Below are 18,593 nucleotides of genomic sequence, written 5' to 3'. Positions count from 1 at the left end.
GTGAGTCAAGATCATGCCACTGCATCCCAGCCTGGGTGACAGAGCAAGACTGTTTCAAAAATGAAAATAAGGCTGACCGTGGTGGCTCACATCTGTAATCCCAGCACTTTGGGAGGCTGAGGCAGGCAGATCACCTGAGGTCAGGAGTTCGAGACCAGCCTGGCCAACATGGTAAAACATTGTCTCTACTAAAAATACAAAAATTAGCTGGGCATGGTGGCAGATGCTTGTAATCCCAGCTACTCAGAAGGCTGAGGCAGGAGAATCACTTGAACCATGGAGGTGGAGGTTGCAGTGAGCTGAGACTGTGCCATTGCACTCCCGCCTGAGCAACAAGAGTGAAACTCCATCTCGAAAATAAAAAATAAAAATAAAAAAAAGGAAAAGAAAAAAAGAACATAAAATCAGGACTAAACCAGATTGGATCTGAATCCTAACTTGTGAATTTGGGCAAATTAAGCCTCAGATTTTTTGTCAGTAAAATGGGGATAACAGCATCTGCCTTTACAGGATTTGTGTGAGATTAAAAGAGAAGGGAAGTTGAATACTTAGCTTAGTGCAAAGGCATGCTAAGTATTTCATATGTTAGTTATATTATTACTTATTAAAACAGGATCCATTTAAACATTTCTCTGTGCAAGTGTGGGCATTATTCTGTGTTGATATAGATCAACGTTAACACCTTCATTGTATTCCACTTAATAGGTGCCATAATCTACCTCTGTAAACCCCACTAATTGGTTTTGCTTTTTGGCTAGTATGGCAATTTCATCAACTGGAAGGTGCATGCCACTTTTATGTGTTTTAACATCTCTAAAATGCTTCTTACAATTGATAGCATTGGCAGAAAAAAATTTTTCTAGGTGGCATATACATAATTGAAATAAACATCCTTATGTCTACATCTTTAAAAAACTCGTTTAAGAGTTTCTTAGAATAAATTCTTTTTTTCTGGAGACAGAGTCTCACTCTGTCACCCAGGCTGGAGTGCAGTGGCATGATCTCAGCTCACTGCAACCTCTGCCTCCTGAGTTCAAGCGATTCTCATGCCTCAGCCTCCTGAGTAGCTGGGATTAGAGGCACACACCACCACGCCCAGCTAATTTTTGTGTTTTTAGTAGAGACGGGATTTCACCATGTTGGCCGGGCTGGTCTCAAACTCTGACCTCAAGTGATCTACCTGCTTTGGCCTCCCAAAGTGCTGGAATTATAGGCATGAGCCACTGCGCTTGGCCTTAGAACAAATACTTAAAATTTTACTTGGTGGATCATTTTATGTTCTGATACCTATTACCAAGCTACCAGTGAGAAGGACAATATTGGTAAAAATCTCCAGAGACATAGGAAAGCAGTACCCAATTCTTCACACTGTAGCCAGCAGAGGATGGGGTCAATCTTTGTTATCTTTGGTAATCTGATATACAAAATGACAAATTTACTCTAGACAGGAAGTCCAATAAATCACTCATGGAAGCAATGCCAGGTAGTTGAACAAAGCAAGACTACTGATACCCTAACATTTCTGGTTTACTCATACCTGGACAGTTAAGAGGGGTATCTATGTATTGTGATGGGTACACCCAGTACACCACAGCAAGACCTAAGATCAAACTCCATCTCTGTCACTTGCTAGATGTGTGAATCTGAGCGAGTTTCTTAAGCTTTGAGCCTGTTTCTGCACCCATAAAATGGGGTTAAGAATGCCAATCTTGGCCAGGCGCGGTGGCTCACGCCTGTAATCCCAGCACTTTGGGAGGCTGAGATGGGCGGATCACGAGGTCAGGGGATCGAGACCATCCTGGCTAACATGGTGAAACCCCGTCTCTACTAAAAAAAAAAAAAAATTAGCCGGGCATGGTGGCGGGCGCCTGTAGTCCCAACTACTCGGGAGGCTGAGGCAGGAAAATGGCATGAACCCAGGAGGCGGAGCTTGCAGTGAGCCGAGATCCTGCCACTGCACTCCAGCCTGGGGGACAGAGCGAGACTCCATCTCAAAAAAAAAAAAAAAAGAATGCCAGCACGGTGGCTCAAGCCTGTAATCCTAGCCAAGGTGGGTGGATTTTTGAGGCCAGGAGTTCGAGACCAACCTGGCCAACATGGTGAAACTCATCTCTACTAAAAGTACAAAAATTAGCAGGGTGTGGCAGCACGCACCTGTAGTCCCAGCTATAGGCTGAGGTGGGAGGATCACTTGAGCCTGGGAGGCAGAGGTTGCAGTAAGCTATGATGGCACCTCTGCATTCTAGCCTTGGTGACAGGGGAGACCCTGTCTTATGAAAAAAAAAAAAAAAAAAAGCCAATCTTTCAGCACTCAAAATTAGGAATAATCTATAACTTAGTAGGCCGGGCATGGTGGCTCACACTTGTAATCCCAGCACTTTGGGAGGCCGAGGCGGGTGGATCACTTGAGGTCAGGAGTTTAAGACCAGCCTGGCCAACATGATGAAACCACATCTCTACTAAAAATACAAAAAATTAGCTGGGCTTGGTGGCGGATGCCTATAATCCCATCTACTCGGGAGGGTGAGACAGGACGATCACTTGAACCCAGGAGGTGGAGGTTGCTGCAAGCCGAGATCGTGCGATTGCACTCCAGCCTGGGCGACACAGTGAGGCTTCGCCTCAAAAAAAAAAAAAAAAAAAACCCACAAAAAACCCAACAACTTAGTAGCTATTCAACCATATGGTTTAGAGGTGAAACTGAAAGATTCTGAAGGAATACTACATTTCCTTACTCATTTCTTTCTCCAAACAGGGGGAAGAATCATCTTCAGCCAGTCTCCCAAAAAGAGTCTTACATAGGAAATGAAAGTTCATTCTCAGCACCTATTTGGAAATAGTCCATTCAACTGACAAAATGAATATAATAAAAAGCAAGCAGATTATTTGCTTTAAGAGCACTCAAACAACAAACTGCTCCCTTCCTTTTTTTGTTTTTGTTTTTTGTTTTTTTTGAGATGGAGTCTCTCTCGGTTGCCCAGGCTGGAGTGGAGTGGCACAATCTTGGCTCACTGCAACCTCCACATCCTGGGTTCAAATGATTCTCCTCCCTCAGCCCCCCGAGTAGCTGGGATTACAGGTACGCACACACACCACCAGGCCTGGCTGTTTTTTGTATTTTTAGTAGAGACGGGGTTTCACCATGTTGGCCAGGCTGGTCTCGAACTCCTGACCTCAAATGATCCATGTGCCTCGGCCTCCCCAAAGTGTTGGGATTCAGGCGTGAGCCACCATGCCTGGCCACAAACTAACCTCCTTCTTAAAGATTAAATGCAATATTCTGGTTTAGTCAACAAGATTGGTAAGAATTCTTACCAAAAGGCAAAGGCTGGGTGCAGTGGCTCACACCTGTAATCCCAGCACTTTGGGAGGAAAAAATAAATGCTTCTACAGGGTATACTGATACTAGGACTTTAAAATAGTGGGGGGGAAAAAAACACTTTTTTTTTTTTTTATATTTGGAGATGGGCTCTCGCTTTGTTGCCCAGGTTGGGCTCCAACTACTGGGCTCAAGCAATCTTCCTCTCTCAGCTTCATGAGCAGGTGGGGCCTTCAGGCTTGCACTAGCACACCTGGCTTTTTATTTAGATTAGGTAATTTGAACCCCTGAAATGGGACTTGTGCACTGAAACTCAGGACTTGTAACTTGTGAAAACTCTAACCAACCAAACTAGGGATTGGCTCTCCACTGATCTTCTCCATTGAGGATCGTAATCAAAGGGCATTCCTTTCTTAGGAGACTTACTCAAATGCCCCTATCTGACAGGCAGAAATCCCATGATTCTTCCTTTCAGTATCTTTCAAACACTCCCCTCCTTCATTTCTAGTATCCCAGGTTGATACACACACTTGACACACAACCCGATTACTTGCTACCATTAAGGCTTGGGGCCCCAGCCTTGCCCCCTTGCAATTCTTTATACACACACACAACGCTCTTAACCGCTAAAAACCTTCCAAGGCTTCTTAAGGACCAGATCAAACTTTTACTGGGCTTTTCTCACCTCGCTCCAACTCTACCTTATTTTCCACTATGTGAGTCTAGAGTCTTATTCCAGCCTTCCTATCTCAAACACAACACGCACAACTTCCGTCTCCCTTGAAATGTCCTCCTTCTCTTAACCTACACGTCCTGTTCTCCTTACAAGGTTCAGTTCAAGTCATAACTCTGTGCACACCTGACTGATGTCAGCACTTGCCAGTTTCATCCTTCCTGAACGACTCTAGCAGTTAGTTTGCAACCCGACTCAAGTATACCATCAAATACTACTAAGAATCACTACAAATCACTATCAAGAATGATAGTTGTGTGATCTTAGATAGATCATTTAACCTATATGGGTCACCATTTCCTCATCTGTAAAACAGTAAGTCTAACTTAAGAATTTTTTTTTTTTTTTTTTTTTTTTGAGACGGAGTCTGGCTCTGTCACCCAGGCTGGAGTGCAGTGGCGCGATCTCGGCTCACTGCAAACTCCGCCTCCCGGGTTCACGCCATTCTCCTGCCTCAGCCTCTCCGTGTAGCTGGGACTACAGGCGCCCGTCACCACGCCCGGCTAATTTTTTGTATTTTTAGTAGAGACGGGGTTTCACCGTGGTCTCGATCTCCTGACCTCGTGATCCGCCCGCCTCGGCCTCCCAAAGTGCTGGGATTACAAGCGTGAGCCACCGCGCCCGGCCTAACTTAAGAAATTTTAAAAGATCTTGCCGGGCACGGTGGCTCACGAGGTCAGGAGATCGAGACCATCCTGGCTAACATGGTGAAACCCCGTCTCTACTAAAAATACAAAAAATTAGCTGGGCGTGGTGGCGGGCGCCTGTAGTCCCAGCTACTGGGAGGCTGAGGCAGGAGAATGGCGTGAACCCGGGAGGCGGAGCTTGCAGTGAGCCAAGATCACGCCACTGCACTCCAGCTTGGGCGACAGAGCGAGACTTCACCTCAAAAAAATAAAAAAAATAAATAAATTTTAAAAGATCTTTTCCTGCTCTAAAAAAATTTTTATATACCATCTTGTACTGTTTCACATATTAATCTCAATTCTCTTACTTGAGATTTTGGAGCTTCTGAAGGGAAAAAGTACATCTTATATTTCTCTCTCAACTCTCAAAGCAACTTATCCCAGTATCTGGCTCAAGAGTTGCTCAGTGTGACACTGAAACAGGCCAGGCAGTGCTGAGACAGAATGCTTTGAAGATCTCAATGTGAACTCAAGACCTGTTTTTAAAGTAGTTTAAGAAACTGGTAAAGGTAGTTCGTACCAGAGAGGGTAGAATACACCTAGATGATCCAGGCTGGCTCTCCACCAGAGCTGAAGAAAGCAAGAAGATGGCTCTAGAATGGAATGAGCACAGATTTGAGAGCTCAGAATGGTCTCTTAATTCCTATGCAGCACAATTTGAAGTACGTATACATAAGCCCCTAAATGGCAGCTGCAACTCCTAGGTGAGCTCATCCAGTTTTATGTGCTCTGGTGTAGACTATTTAGGGGTCTTGTCAGTGGAGAAACTCTGGGACTGTCTCAGGCCTGCCCTACAAGGGTGGGAGGGATTCTGATTTATTCCAACCACACCAGGCCTGAAACCTGCAGTGGAAAGGCAATTCCTTCTATTTTACATCCCAGTGTCCTCTCCCTCCCCCAGCCAAGAAAAACACAAGCTTTTATAAGAGAGAGAAACAAAGGCAGACATATTGAACCATTCAACTCTATTTTAGGCTTCCAGTAAAATGCTTTTATTTTTTCCTCTTTTTCTCAGGACAGTAACAGGTCAATGTGTAGACAGAAAGTAGGGAAGGGGTCTGCTGGAAGAGAGGAGTCACCATTTTTAACTAAAAGTTAACCAGGAACTCCAATACAGGAGAAGGGAAGATGTGATCCTTCTGAACTACAGTCAGAGGGTGAAGGCTAAGTGCCTTTCTATTTCATTATCTTGAAATGAAACTTATTCAATAACCATATGCACATCTCCTTTATCAAGAGAGGGCATATATATGGCTATTTCAATGAAAGTTAAATTGGTCAATGCTATTCCAGCAACTTTTAAAACATGTTTTGGCTTACAACTGATACCCTTAAGACTTCCCAAATCAGAGCTATTCAAATGAAGCCAGTTTGCTCCTTGAAGAATCAAATGAGGAAAACTCCGTTTTTTTTTAACAGCTTTTAATAAAGCATGTCCCTCCTCTTCACCCAGCCATTTCACACAGTTATGAGACAAAGGGCAACTACTGTATCGTCACTCTTTTTTTTTTCTTTTGGAGTAAAGCCACAACATTACCAACAAACAGCTAATGGCCACCGTTCAAAAGCAATAATGGCATTATGACTTCATATCTCAGTTATCTACCAAATTGAAAAGAACCACATATATGTATTTTTCTCTCTCCTCAAAGAAAATCTGAAAGTGAATGTGAGTATTCTGATTTACTTTCTCCTCCATAATAAAAATTTCTGAGGGACTGTTAAACAGGATCTTCTCCCCTAACAACAGGATGGGAGAGAAGGTTTTTACACTTGCTCCAGAGTTTACTAATTTAAGTTAAAGAATTTATAAAATGTTCATGGTCTAGGTCTAGGTCTAGGACAGACTTCAAAGACAGAAATCAGGGAAAGTTCTTGCTTAAAAATTCTTAAAAAGAGGCTGGGCGCAGTAGCTCACGCCTGTAATCCCAGCACTTTGGGAGGCCGAGGCGGGCAGATCATGAGGTCAGGAGATTGAGACCATCCTGGCTAACACGGTGAAACCCCATCTCCACTAAAAATACAAAAAATTAGCTGGGCGTGGTGGCAGGTGCCTGCAGTCCCAGCTACTCGGGAGGCTGAGGCAGGAGAATGGCGTGAACCTGGGAGGTGGAGCTTGCAGTGATCCCAGATGACACCACTGCACTCCAGCCTGGGTGACAGAGCGAGACTCCAACTCAAAAAAAAAAAAAAAAAATCTTAAAAAGAGACCGCATGCCCCTAGTTTTGTTTTAATTTGTTGCTTCAGTGCTAAATGTGCAATGGGACAGATTTAGAGAAAAATATGAACTACCAGCCTTCTAGGTTCAAGTTTCTAAGATAAACTTATGAAGAAATCTAAGTTTGTATCAAAAACAAGAAATACTAGCCCAAAAGGGCTTTTGTACAGGCTATAGATGTGGGCATTTGAGTAGCCCATCTTATACCATCACAAGTGGGTTATGTGCGGAAAACAGTAATCACCTACAGAAACATCAAATTATCTCTCCCATATACCAATGAAAACTGAGCAATTTCGTAGTCTAAGTTAACTTTGCCCTGATCTCTAGCTGGGCATATTTTCTCTAGTCCAAAAAAATAGAAACCTATAGCTGGTTCTGTCTGCTTTCTGACAATTTAGTGTTGACTTTGAGAATACCCTCGAAAAGTGTGGCGTCACAAACACAGCTTTGAAATGAACACACAGACACAAAGTTTTCTTCTCTTTAAAGGGCTCTGCAGCATCATCTTCTATGAGGCTCAACCTACATTTCTAACATTAAGAATTACTGGACAGTTAACTTCAGAGTAGAACTCTATGCCTTGGGCAATGAGGGCAAAATAGAGACTATCAATAAGTCCACATAACTTAAAAGTAAAAAAACTGCACGCCCTTTTATAAAGAACCATATTTCTACATTTCCACTTGCTTTCTCTTTATAAAATTCTAAGAATTTCATTCAGGGGTAGTAAACAAATGAGGTAGCAAATTCCAACAATCGGTCTAAGGCTCAGAAGGAAAAATGTCAAAACTTGAGACACAGGGAACACTCAAACATTAAGCTTCAGCCTTTCCTCCTTTAAAGTTAACATACTCTTTAATAATACTCATCCTCGTTAAAATAAATTACACATCCAAAAGGGCAAACTGCTACAGTCAATTGGGTAAACAACATAATTAACATGTGCTGGGGGAGAGCGAATCCTCACATAAACAGTGGGGCTCAAAATAAGCTGCACATGCTATAGAAGCTGATTTTTAAACTGTCAGCAGGTTTCTTTTCGTGCAATTAGAGTTTAATATGGGGTAATTGCTCCTCAAGTTTCTTTTAAGAAAGTAGAAATCTGACTTGTACAATAGCAGGTTGCACCTTATTATTTAGGACTCCATTTGTTTTTTCATAAAGAATAAAAATACACTGAGGTTCTTCAATGAGTTTTGTTATGTACTTCTAACAACCTCTCTAAACTGGGAAAATTAATTTCTAACCCACCAAAATCATATTCCAGAATGCAAAATCCTTTGGCTATATAAAATAAGACTAACTGAACGCTTATACATAAATACTTCAGGGCTAGGTCTTTTTAAAAAACGCTATTTTTAAAATAAAACTCTACAGGGCAAATAAATCTACTCATATACTTCCTTTCTACAATTACATTACTTGGACTTTACTTGAAATATTACCAGTATCAACAGACAACTGAAGCATTCACACAAAGGCAGTTAAACACCACACATCACACCAACTCACTTAAGTCATATTTAATATTCTACTCAGCATCTATCTCAAGCTCTCCAGATCAAATATGATGGTAAACGTTAAAAGTGTACAATGAAAAACACAGCTTCTTTGTGTGTAATCAGGGCGAAAGAAGGTGGGTGAGCACAAGGAGAGCGATCTCAGCATTGTGCTCGGCATTAGCACTTACCTTGAGGATGTCCCCCCTTTTGAAGCTCAGCTCGTCGTCTGCAGTAGCTTTGAAGTCATATTTGGCGATGGCTTCCATTCTGAGCGCTGCTCAGTGCTCAGCAGCCTGAAGCAGGGGGAAGGGAGTCTTCCCTGCTGAAGCAACCCAGTGCTCTGGGCTTAGCCTCGCCTCTCTTCTGGGACTCGTTCCGGCACTCTGGGACACACAATGCCACCCTGAAGCAGGAGAGGGACGATTAAGAGCAGTGGCCAGGATTGAAGGCAACCCCGCCCTGCCAATCGGCCTGCTGTCCCAGCCCCCACGCCCCCTGGCTCGGCCTGGCTCAGCCCTCCTCCCTCCCTTCCAGGCAACAGCCCCCACCCCCCCTTCCTCTTTTCAGCCTCAGCCCCCAGACGACTGACAGGCCTGCCGGCCAATGGCACAGCTGCCTGAGCTATTCCTGAACACACTTCCTCTTCCTTCCCGCTGGGTGTGCACTGCGTGCAGGAACCGGCTGGAGTCCCGCTCAGTCTCCGCCTTTCCTCCTTTACTTCTCACAGGCTCTTCTCCAGCACCAAATACGGTCCACTGAAAAGAAGGCCTCACCCTGGGGATAGCACCTGTCTCTTCTCGGTTAAACAGGCCTGTCTCCCTCCCTCCCCCACCCCGCCAACCTTTCTGGTCTTCTGAGAATGCTGGCTTCCCTACTCCACAGTCAAGAGCAAGCAAAGCAAGACTCTTTGGTCTCGAGCTGCTGCACTCTTCTCGAAACTAAACCATGATCTGCTCCCAGGAGAGCAGGAGAAAGTAAATGTAGGAACTGCTTTTTCAATCCATTTACTGCTACAAGCACCGGCGGCTTTCTCCCTGCACTTCCATGTTGTGATCGGCAGGCTCAGGTAACCAGAGAAAGATCACAGCTCCAAGCTGTGTACCGGTGGAAATGGTGGGGATGATGCTCTTGCATAAGGCTCCCTTTCCCCTGCAGATCCCCAAGACTCTGGGGTCCCCACCAGGAATGAAATAAATGACCAAGGCTCAGCACTCCAGAAATAGCTCCACATTATTTCTAACTAACCTAAGGAGCAGAGCTGAAGTCCTAATCTACACTTGAAAGGAATCCCGGCCGGGCGCGGTGGCTCACGCTTGTAATCCCAGCACTTTGGGAGGCCGAGGCGGGCGGATCACGAGGTCAGGAGATCGAGACCACGGTGAAACCCCATCTCTACTAAAAATACAAAAAAAATTAGCCGGGCGTGGTGGCGGGCGCCTGTAGTCCCAGCTACTCGGAGAGGCTGAGGCAGGAGAATGGCGTGAACCCAGGAGGCGGAGCTTGCAGTGAGCCGAGATTGCGCCACTGCACTCCAGCCTGGGTGACAGAGCCAGACTCCGTCTCAAAAAAAAAAAAAAAGAAAGGAATCCCTTTTTCAGAATCTGAGCTGCCAAGTATCTTGTTTGGGAAGGAAAGTGCAGGGAGATGGTGCCCGAAGAAGGTCAAAGAGAAGTCTCTCTCACAGTCACCCTGTGCACGGCTTCTTGGAGCAAGCAGAGTATAAAACTGATGCAAACTGCACTTTGCAGGTAAAAGATCCTGTGAGAACCCTGAGATACTGTATCAGACGATGATGAACTGGCAGCAGTACAATCACCGGTGTAGTGAAGTGTCTCCAGCCATGAATACAGGACACAACCTAGATCTGTGGATAACTAAATAAAAATAAAGCCCCGTCTGGTTAGCTCGGTCACTGTTTTCATACTTGCTAAACAAAAGCAGAAAACAACAGAACTGGGACAGATTATGTATAGTGACACCTTTCTTGGATAATTATGACCCAGCAGCTCATTTGAGGGGCACAAGTGATTATTATTCCCTTGTTCTAAAGTTGACAATTGGGGCACTAATCAAGCATAGCTGCAAACGGACCAAGTAGTAAACCAGTGGGGAATATTAAGAGTAGACCGAGATAAGTATTATCAAAAAAAGAAAATAAATCGTCTGATAATGAGTCCTTCAGTCAAATTCTGAAAGCCAAACATTCTGCTGCAGGTAACTAATAAACCAAACCAATGTTTATTCCTTCAGGCCATACCTAAGATATTCCATGTGGCGCTGGCTGTAACAGGGAAAGTAAAGAGTCCCAGCAAATATTAAAAAATACAGAGGTTGATCTGAGAATATTTATTTTTGTGTATCCTTAAATGCCCTTCACTTACACTCTCTGTAGTTATTTTGATCAAACTAATCCGTGTACGTAATTTTAAAAGTCAGAGTATTAAAAGGCTTATGAAAAAGAGCAGCTCCCTACCAACACCCACAGGTGATCACTCTCAATTTTGTTTTTTGCTTTCTCTTTGTATTTACTTGGAGTATTTTTCTTTTTTTTTAATTTTGTGGTCAATGCACAAAATAGATAGAGTATTTCTAGAGAATGTGCTTTTACTGCTTTCTTAGTTTATTCCAGCCGTTATCTATTGCCTGAAAGGTGAAGATTTAGTTTCCCCCTGACCTATACCAGTAATATCACATATTCTGGTTTAATCAGTAGTATATTATGAAATACTACTCACTGATAATTTAAATAATGCACTAAAAGCAATCATACTTTTTTGTTTTCTTTTTTGAGATAGAGTTCTCTAAGATTGCCCAGGCTGGAGTGCAGTGGCATGATCTCAGCTCATTGCAACCTCCACCTCCCAGGTTCAAGCGATCCTCCTACCTCGGCCTGTAGCTGGGACTACAAGCACATGCCAACAAGCCTGGCTACTTTTTATATTTTTAGTAGAGACGGGGTTTCGCCATGTTGGCCAGGCTGGTCTTGAACTCCTGGCCTCAAGTGATCCGCCCACCTTGGCCTCCCCAAGTGCTGGGATTACAGGCATCAGCCACTGTGCCTGACCCAATCATACTTTTTTGTACAATCCTTCAATTTTCCCCAGCATTAGCAACTGCTTAATGTTCTATTTTTTACTTGCCTAGTCCCTGTGTATCTACTTTTACTTTTTCCTTTCTCTTTTTTGAGACAGGGTCTTGCTCTGTTGTCCAGGCACGAGTGCAGTGGCATGGTCATGGCTTACTGCACCCTTGACCTCCTTGGCTCAAGTAATCCTCATGCCTCAGCTTCCCAAGTCGCTGGAACTACAGGTGTGGGCCACTATGCCTGGCTACTTTTTCTATTTTTGTAGAGACAGGGTCTCACCACGTGACACCAGTCCAGCATAGCTTAGTGTTGAATTTGCATGGTCTGTACAGGCAGGCCCCTCACACTAACTGCTACAATTTTGGGCAAACTTTTGAAACAAGCTCCAGTTTCCTCATCTGTAAAATGAGAATATCTACCTTTTAAGACCCCGGCTGGTCTCAAACTCCTGGCCTCAAGCAATCTGCCTGCCTCGGCCTCCCAAAGTGCTAGGAATACAGGGGAGAGTGAGCCACCACGCCCAGCCCTATTTTTACTTTCAGCGAATGCTCCAAAATCTCTCCTACTATCAATATTTTCCTCAGCCTATTTATTTTAACTGGTCTCTATTGCTGAGACTATGTATTAGTGATAGGAAGCTGAAGAATACTTAAAATGATAGGAAAAGAATAAGGAGTTTTATTTTTGAAAAACAGAAATCAGATAGAAATGAAAAGCCCTGTCACTTTCAAGGTGCTATGTAGTAAGACCAGCCATAAGCTTCTGTGTCATTCAGGATTTATGACAGCTGCAATGTTACTCAACAGCAGTACAAAAACCAAGACAGTTCTCAATACCTGCTTTCCTGCTGCTACTCAACTCATCTGCTGAAAGCTTAAAAAGAATAACCTTGAAAGTCGTGTTTTGAGTAACTATTGCTTTGTGAGATGCAGAGTTTGACAGAAAATTAAATCCCTACTTCCATGGCTGTGCTGAGTAAAAAAACAGAAAACTTGAAGAGGAAAGCTTATTAGGTTATCCACCCAAAAGAGCATATTCGCTAAAGGAATTCCAAAGGGTGTGTTTCAGTAAAGACAGAAAAAAGATCTAACACATACACAACACTAATTACTAAAAGGAAGAAATCTGAAAGCAGACACAATGTATAATGATTTTAACAGAGTAGATGTTGCTGTTCACTTCCCAAGAAAATGGGGTATAGTGTACTAAACACTGAAGCCTAATGAGAGTAACCTCGAAACTGTTACCAGCCCATCCCAAGCAGTGAATTTTAAGAAAGGTAAGTACAGCTTTAATCATTCATTTCAAACAATATCAACTGTATCCAAAATACTACTATCCTAAAGGTATTTGTAAGATTTTTTTCTTTCTTCCATTTAACTCTCTTCTTCCCAAAATTCACAGAAAATAAAATACATGACACCAGTCCAGTATAGCTTAGTGTTGAATCTTCATGGTCTCTAGATGCAGGCCTCTCACACTTACAGCTACAGTTTTGGGCAAAGTTGTGAAACAAGCTCCAGTTTTCTCATCTGTAAAATGAGAATAATATCTACCTTATAAGATCCACTGAGGATTAAATTAGACAACATAGATAACATACATTAAGTGCTTTGGATAGAGCCTGACATGTAATAATCACTCAAAATTAATTATTTATTTTATTTATTTATTTTTTTGAGACAGCGTCTAGCTCTGTCACCCAGGCTGGACTGCAGTGGCATGATCTCGGCTCACTGCAACCTCTGCCTCCCAGGCTCAAGCAATTCTCCTGCCTCAGCCTCCCAAGTAGCTGGGACTACAGGTGTGCGCGACCAAGCCTGGTTAACTTTTGCATTTTTAGTAGAGATGGGGTTTTGCCATGTTGGCCAGGCTGGTCTCAAACTCCCACCTCAGCCTCCCAAAGTGCTGGGATTACAGGCATGAGCCACTGCACCCAGCCTTCAAAAGAAATTTAAAATGTTACTCTATTTAAAACATATAAAAAGAAATGCAAATTAAAACAATCAGAGTTCTTTCATATACTAATTGGCAAATTTTAAAAATATTTATAATATCCAATCTGCAATACTTTGAGTAAATACACTTTTATTTATTTATTTATTTTTCAGAAAGGGTCTCACTCTGCAGCAAAGGCTGGAGGGCAGTGGCGTGATCTTGGCTCACTGCAACCTCCGCCTCCTGGGCTCAAGGGATCCTCCCACCTCAGCCTCCTTAGTGGGGACTACAGGCACCAGCCACCATACCCTGCTCATTTTTTTTTTTTTTTTGTAGAGACGGGGTCTCCTTATGCTGCCCAGGCTGGTCTCAAACTCCTAAGCTCAACAGATCTGCCTGCCTTGGGCTCCCAAAGTGCTGGGATTACAGGTATGAGCCACCGCACCTGGCACAAACAGACTTTTTACCCTGCCTGGTGTCCACTGATTGAACATTTTGAGAAGTTACTAACTGACAATGTGGCTTGGTGTTACATTATAATAATAAAATCACCATAGAACCCACACTACAGCAAGGAATTAATGAGCTCAGCTCAATCTTTTTGGTGAGTTATTTAGTAATCTATTGACAACTTTTATTTATTTTTATTTATTTTTTGGAGACAGAGTCTTGCTCTATCCCCCAGGCTGGAGTGCAGTGGCGTGATCTCCGCTCACTGCAACCTCCACCTCCTGGGTTCAAGCGATTCTCCTGCCTCAGCCTCCCAAGTAGCTGGGATTACAGGTGCCTGCAACCATGACCAGCTAATTTTTGTATTTTTAGTAGACAGGATTTCGCCATGTTGCCCAGGATGGTCTTGAACAACTGACCTCAGGTGATCCGCCCACCTTGCCCTCCCAAAGTGCTGGGATTACAGGCGTGAGCCACTGCGCCCAGCCTATTTACTTTTATTATTTGAGACAGAGTCTCGTTCTATTGCCCAGGCTGAAGTGCAGTGGAGCAATCATGGTTCACTTCAGCCTCAAACTCCTTGGCTCAAGCCATCCTCCTGCCTTAGCCTCCCAAGTAGCTGGGACTACAGGTGCACACCACCGTGCCTGGCTAATTTTTTTTTTTTTTTTTTTTTTTTTTTTTTTGTGGTGACCAGGTCTCACCATGTTGCCCAAGCTGATCTCAAACTCCTGGACTCAAGTGATCCTCCCCATCTCAGCCTCCCCAAGTGCTGGGATTACAGGGGTGAGCCCCAAGTGCTGGGATTACAGGGGATTAACCTGGCCTTGACAATCTTGTTTTTCTTTTCTTTTTTTTTTTTGAGACAGAGTCTTGCTTTGTCACCCAGGCTGGAATGCAGTGGCGCGATCTTGGCTCACCACAACCTCCGTCTCCTGGGTTCAAGTCATTCTTCTGCCTCAGCCTCCTGAGTAGCTGGGATTACAGGCCCCCACCACCACGACTGGCTAACTTTTGTATTTTCAGTAGAGACGGGTTTCACCATGTTGGTCAGGCTGGTCTTGAACTCCTGACCTCGTGATCCACCCGCCTTGGCCTCCCCAAGTGCTGGGATTACAGGCAGTGAGCCACCGCGCCCGACCGACAATTATTTATTTATTTTTTTTGAGACGGAGTCTCGCTCTGTCGCCCAGGCTGGTGTAGTGGTGCAATCTTGGCTCACTGCAAGCTCCGCCTCCCAGGTTCACGCCATTCTCCTGCCTTAGCCTCCTGAGTGGCTGGGACTATAGGTGCCCGCCAGCACGCCTGGCTAATTTTTTTGTATTTTCAGTAGAGACGTGGTTTCACCGTGTTAGCCAGGATGGTCTCGATCTCCTGACCTCGTGATCCGCCCGCCTCGGCCTCCCAAAGTGCTAGGATTACAGGCGTGAGCCACTGTGCCCGGCCCTGACCGACAATTTTGAAATATTAATACATACTCTTTTTTTTTGAGACAGGGTCTTGCTCTGTCACCCAGTCTGGAGTGTAGTGGGTGCCATCTTGGCTCACTGCAGCCTTGACCTCCCAGGCTCATGCCATCCTCCCACCTCAGCTTCCCAAGTAGCTGGGACTACAAGTGTGTGCCACCACACCTGGCTAACTTTTGTAATTACATACTCCTTTTTTTGAGATGGAGTCTTGCTCTGTCACCGAGGCTGAAGTGTAATGGTACGATCTCAGCTCACTGCAATCTCCGCCTCCTGAGTTCCAGCAATTCCCCTGCCTCAGCCTCCCAAGTAGCTGGGACTATAGGCGTGCACCACCATGCCTGGCTAATTTTTGTATTGTTAGTAGAGACGGGCTTTCACTATGTTGGCCAGGCTGGTCTCGAACTCCTGACTTCAGGCAATCCACCAGCCTTGGCGTCCAAAAGTGCTGGGATTACATGCATATCACCATACCCAGCCTCATGCTCATTTTTTCTTTTTGAGACAGTCTCGCTCTGTTGCCCAGGCTGGAATGCAGTGGTGTGATCTCATCTCACTGTAACCTCTGCCTCCTGGGTTCAAGTGCTTCTCCTTGCCTCAGCCTCCCAAGTAGCTGGGATTCCAGGCATGTCACCACCACCTAATTTTTGAATTTTCTTTTTTTGTGTGTTTGTGTGTGTGTTTAATGCTTGTATTTTCAAATAGAGACGAGGTTTCACCATGTTGGCCAGGCTGGTCTCCAACCTCAAGTGATCAGCCCACCTCGGCCTCCCAAAGTTCTGGGGTGACAGGCGTGAGCTACTGTGCAGGACCAATACATACTCTTGACCAAGCAATTCCACTTCCCAGATTTATTTCACTGAAACAATGAGACAAAACACGATGTGCAACATACACATATACACCCACACCCTTGATCAATATCCATGAGCTTGTGTATGGAGTAGCTATATAAATACCAGGATATGTTATCAATTTTTTTTTTTTTTTTTTTTTGAGACGGAGTCTTGCTCTGTCGCCCAGGCTAGAGAGCAGTGGTGTGATCTCTGCTCAAAGCAACCTCCGCCTCCCGGGTTCAAGCCATTCTCCTGAAATTTTTAAAGCTGCAGAAAAATTACAGTTTATCCTATTTCTGTAAGGCAAAATAATACATCAGTATGTGCTTAAAAAAAAAAAGGCTAACAATGGTTATCTCTGCTACAGAGATCATACTTTTACTTTCTGCATGATGCACCTCAATTGTATTTTCATTATTTTTACAATAGGCATGTGTTACTTTTGTAGTTACAACACAAACCAAAAAGCTTACTGACGATCTGGAGTTAGACTTGGATTCAAATGTCACTTTCCACTTACTAATGAGGGGACACTGGAGAAGTAACTTATATTCTGTAATCCCTAGTATCCCTTAACTGGAAAATGGGAATAACAACAGCAACTACCTTATAAAGTCATTTTGATAATTAAAAGAGATAATGGTTGTAAACTGCTTGGCAGAAGTCTCTGGCTCTCTCCAAAAGACTGAGCTAACTAATTATCCACTATAGTGTGGGCTGTGATGATTTTATTATTATAATCTAGTATAAGCTAGAGATCTTAACTAGTATTTTCAGTCTCTTTTCAAATACTAGCCTACATGTTCTAAGAGTAAATGTGGAGCTTCCATCTGCATAGGCAGATATCCTGATGAAACCATCATCAGTTTAAAATATTGTTACACTGAAAATGCATTTTAATACACCTAACCTACCAAACACCACAGCTTAGCCTAGCCTACCTTACCTTAAATGTGCTCCAAACACAGCCTACAGTTGAGCAAAATCATCTAACACAAAGCCCCTTTTCATAACGAAGTGATGAATATCTCCTGTAATTTACTGACTATTGTACTGAGAGTGAAAAACAAAAGTTATATGGGTACTGGAAGTATAGTTTTTACTGAGTACTATTGCTTTCACACCACTGTAAAGCTGAAAAATCTTTAGTCTGAGTCTACAGACTCAGAAGAATTCTCTCGTAGGCAAATTAATGACCCTATTAAGTATAAATTTCAAGTTAAATCTCTCCACATCACAGTATTAAGAATGCTAAAAAATTTACACATGTAAAAATGAACCATGCTTATAGTCACTCATTCCATTAGGCTATTCTAAACACTGACTTGGTGTATACACAGAAAAATGTAATTTTAAGTTGAATTACTTAAAGCCACACAGCAGTCTTATTATTTATGGCTGCATTTGGTAACAACAGTTTTGATCCTTAGACCATCTGTATCAAAATCCACCCATTCAGAGACTGATTCACTGTGGGGTACATCCTGGAGTTCTACCAGAACCTAATTTTAAAAAGATCTCCCAGTGATTTTTATGGATACTAAATTTTAAATCACTGCTATACCATAAGGATGCCTTAAACAGATTTTAAAATTTGCATTCCAGATAATGCACTACAATGTCCTTGCATGAAATGAAAATAATGCATATAGGCCAGGCGCGGTGGCTCACGCCTGTAATCCCAGCACTTTGGGAGGCTGAGGTGAGTGGATCACCTGAGGTCGGGAGTTCCAGACCAGCCTGACCAACGTGGAGAAATCCTGTCTCTACTAAAAATACACAATTAGCTAGGCGTGGTAGTGCATGCCTGTAATCCCAGCTACTAAGGAGGCTGAGGCAGGAGAATTGCTTGAACCCAGGAGGCGGAAGTTGCAGTGACCTGAGATCGTGCCATTGCACTCTAGCCTGGGCAACAAGAGCAAGAATCTGTCTCAAAAAAAAAAAAAAGAAAAGAAAAGAAAAAGAAAATAATGCATATTCACTTGGCACAACTAGGAAAAAGGCAACTTTGACAAAAAAAAAAAAAAAAAAAAAAAATATATATATATATATATATATATATATATAGACTCTCAAAAGCCATTCAGTAATGGTGGAGAGTTCCTCTGAATTAAGCAAGTATTAATTTCTCTCCGGAGGGCACAGTGACTCTCTATTCTGTATTACTTCATTTCTCCAAATTCCATTCCTCTTCTGTTGTATGTGTGTGTAACAATTAGAACTCTGATGGACAACATGCAACATGATAACAGCAACTATTGAGAAGAATCTCCAAGTACCATCAACTAGTAGTATTTAAAACCCAGCAAGCCTCTCAAATCTGAATAACTTGCTGACGAAGTAAAGTGCCTCAAAC

At 43.3% G+C, this 18,593-nt stretch overlaps 1 protein-coding gene across 2 annotated transcripts in view; it reads right to left on the bottom strand.

The window, feature by feature from the left end:
• GRB2 (growth factor receptor bound protein 2) overlaps positions 1-18,593 on the bottom strand; it is an 89,241-nt gene that overhangs the window by 68,327 nt on the left and 2,321 nt on the right. For both annotated transcript variants that reach the window (XM_055240626.2, XM_055240627.2), the window contains exon 2: positions 8,651-8,865. In XM_055240626.2, coding sequence (XP_055096601.1) covers positions 8,651-8,728 — 78 coding nt within the window. In that variant the 5' untranslated portion in view covers positions 8,729-8,865. The remainder of the gene's footprint in view (positions 1-8,650; positions 8,866-18,593) is intronic.

This window comes from Symphalangus syndactylus, chromosome 14 (genome assembly GCF_028878055.3).
Source record: "Symphalangus syndactylus isolate Jambi chromosome 14, NHGRI_mSymSyn1-v2.1_pri, whole genome shotgun sequence".
Classification (NCBI taxonomy): domain Eukaryota; kingdom Metazoa; phylum Chordata; class Mammalia; order Primates; family Hylobatidae; genus Symphalangus; species Symphalangus syndactylus.
This window is presented reverse-complemented; position numbering and strand designations above follow the sequence as displayed.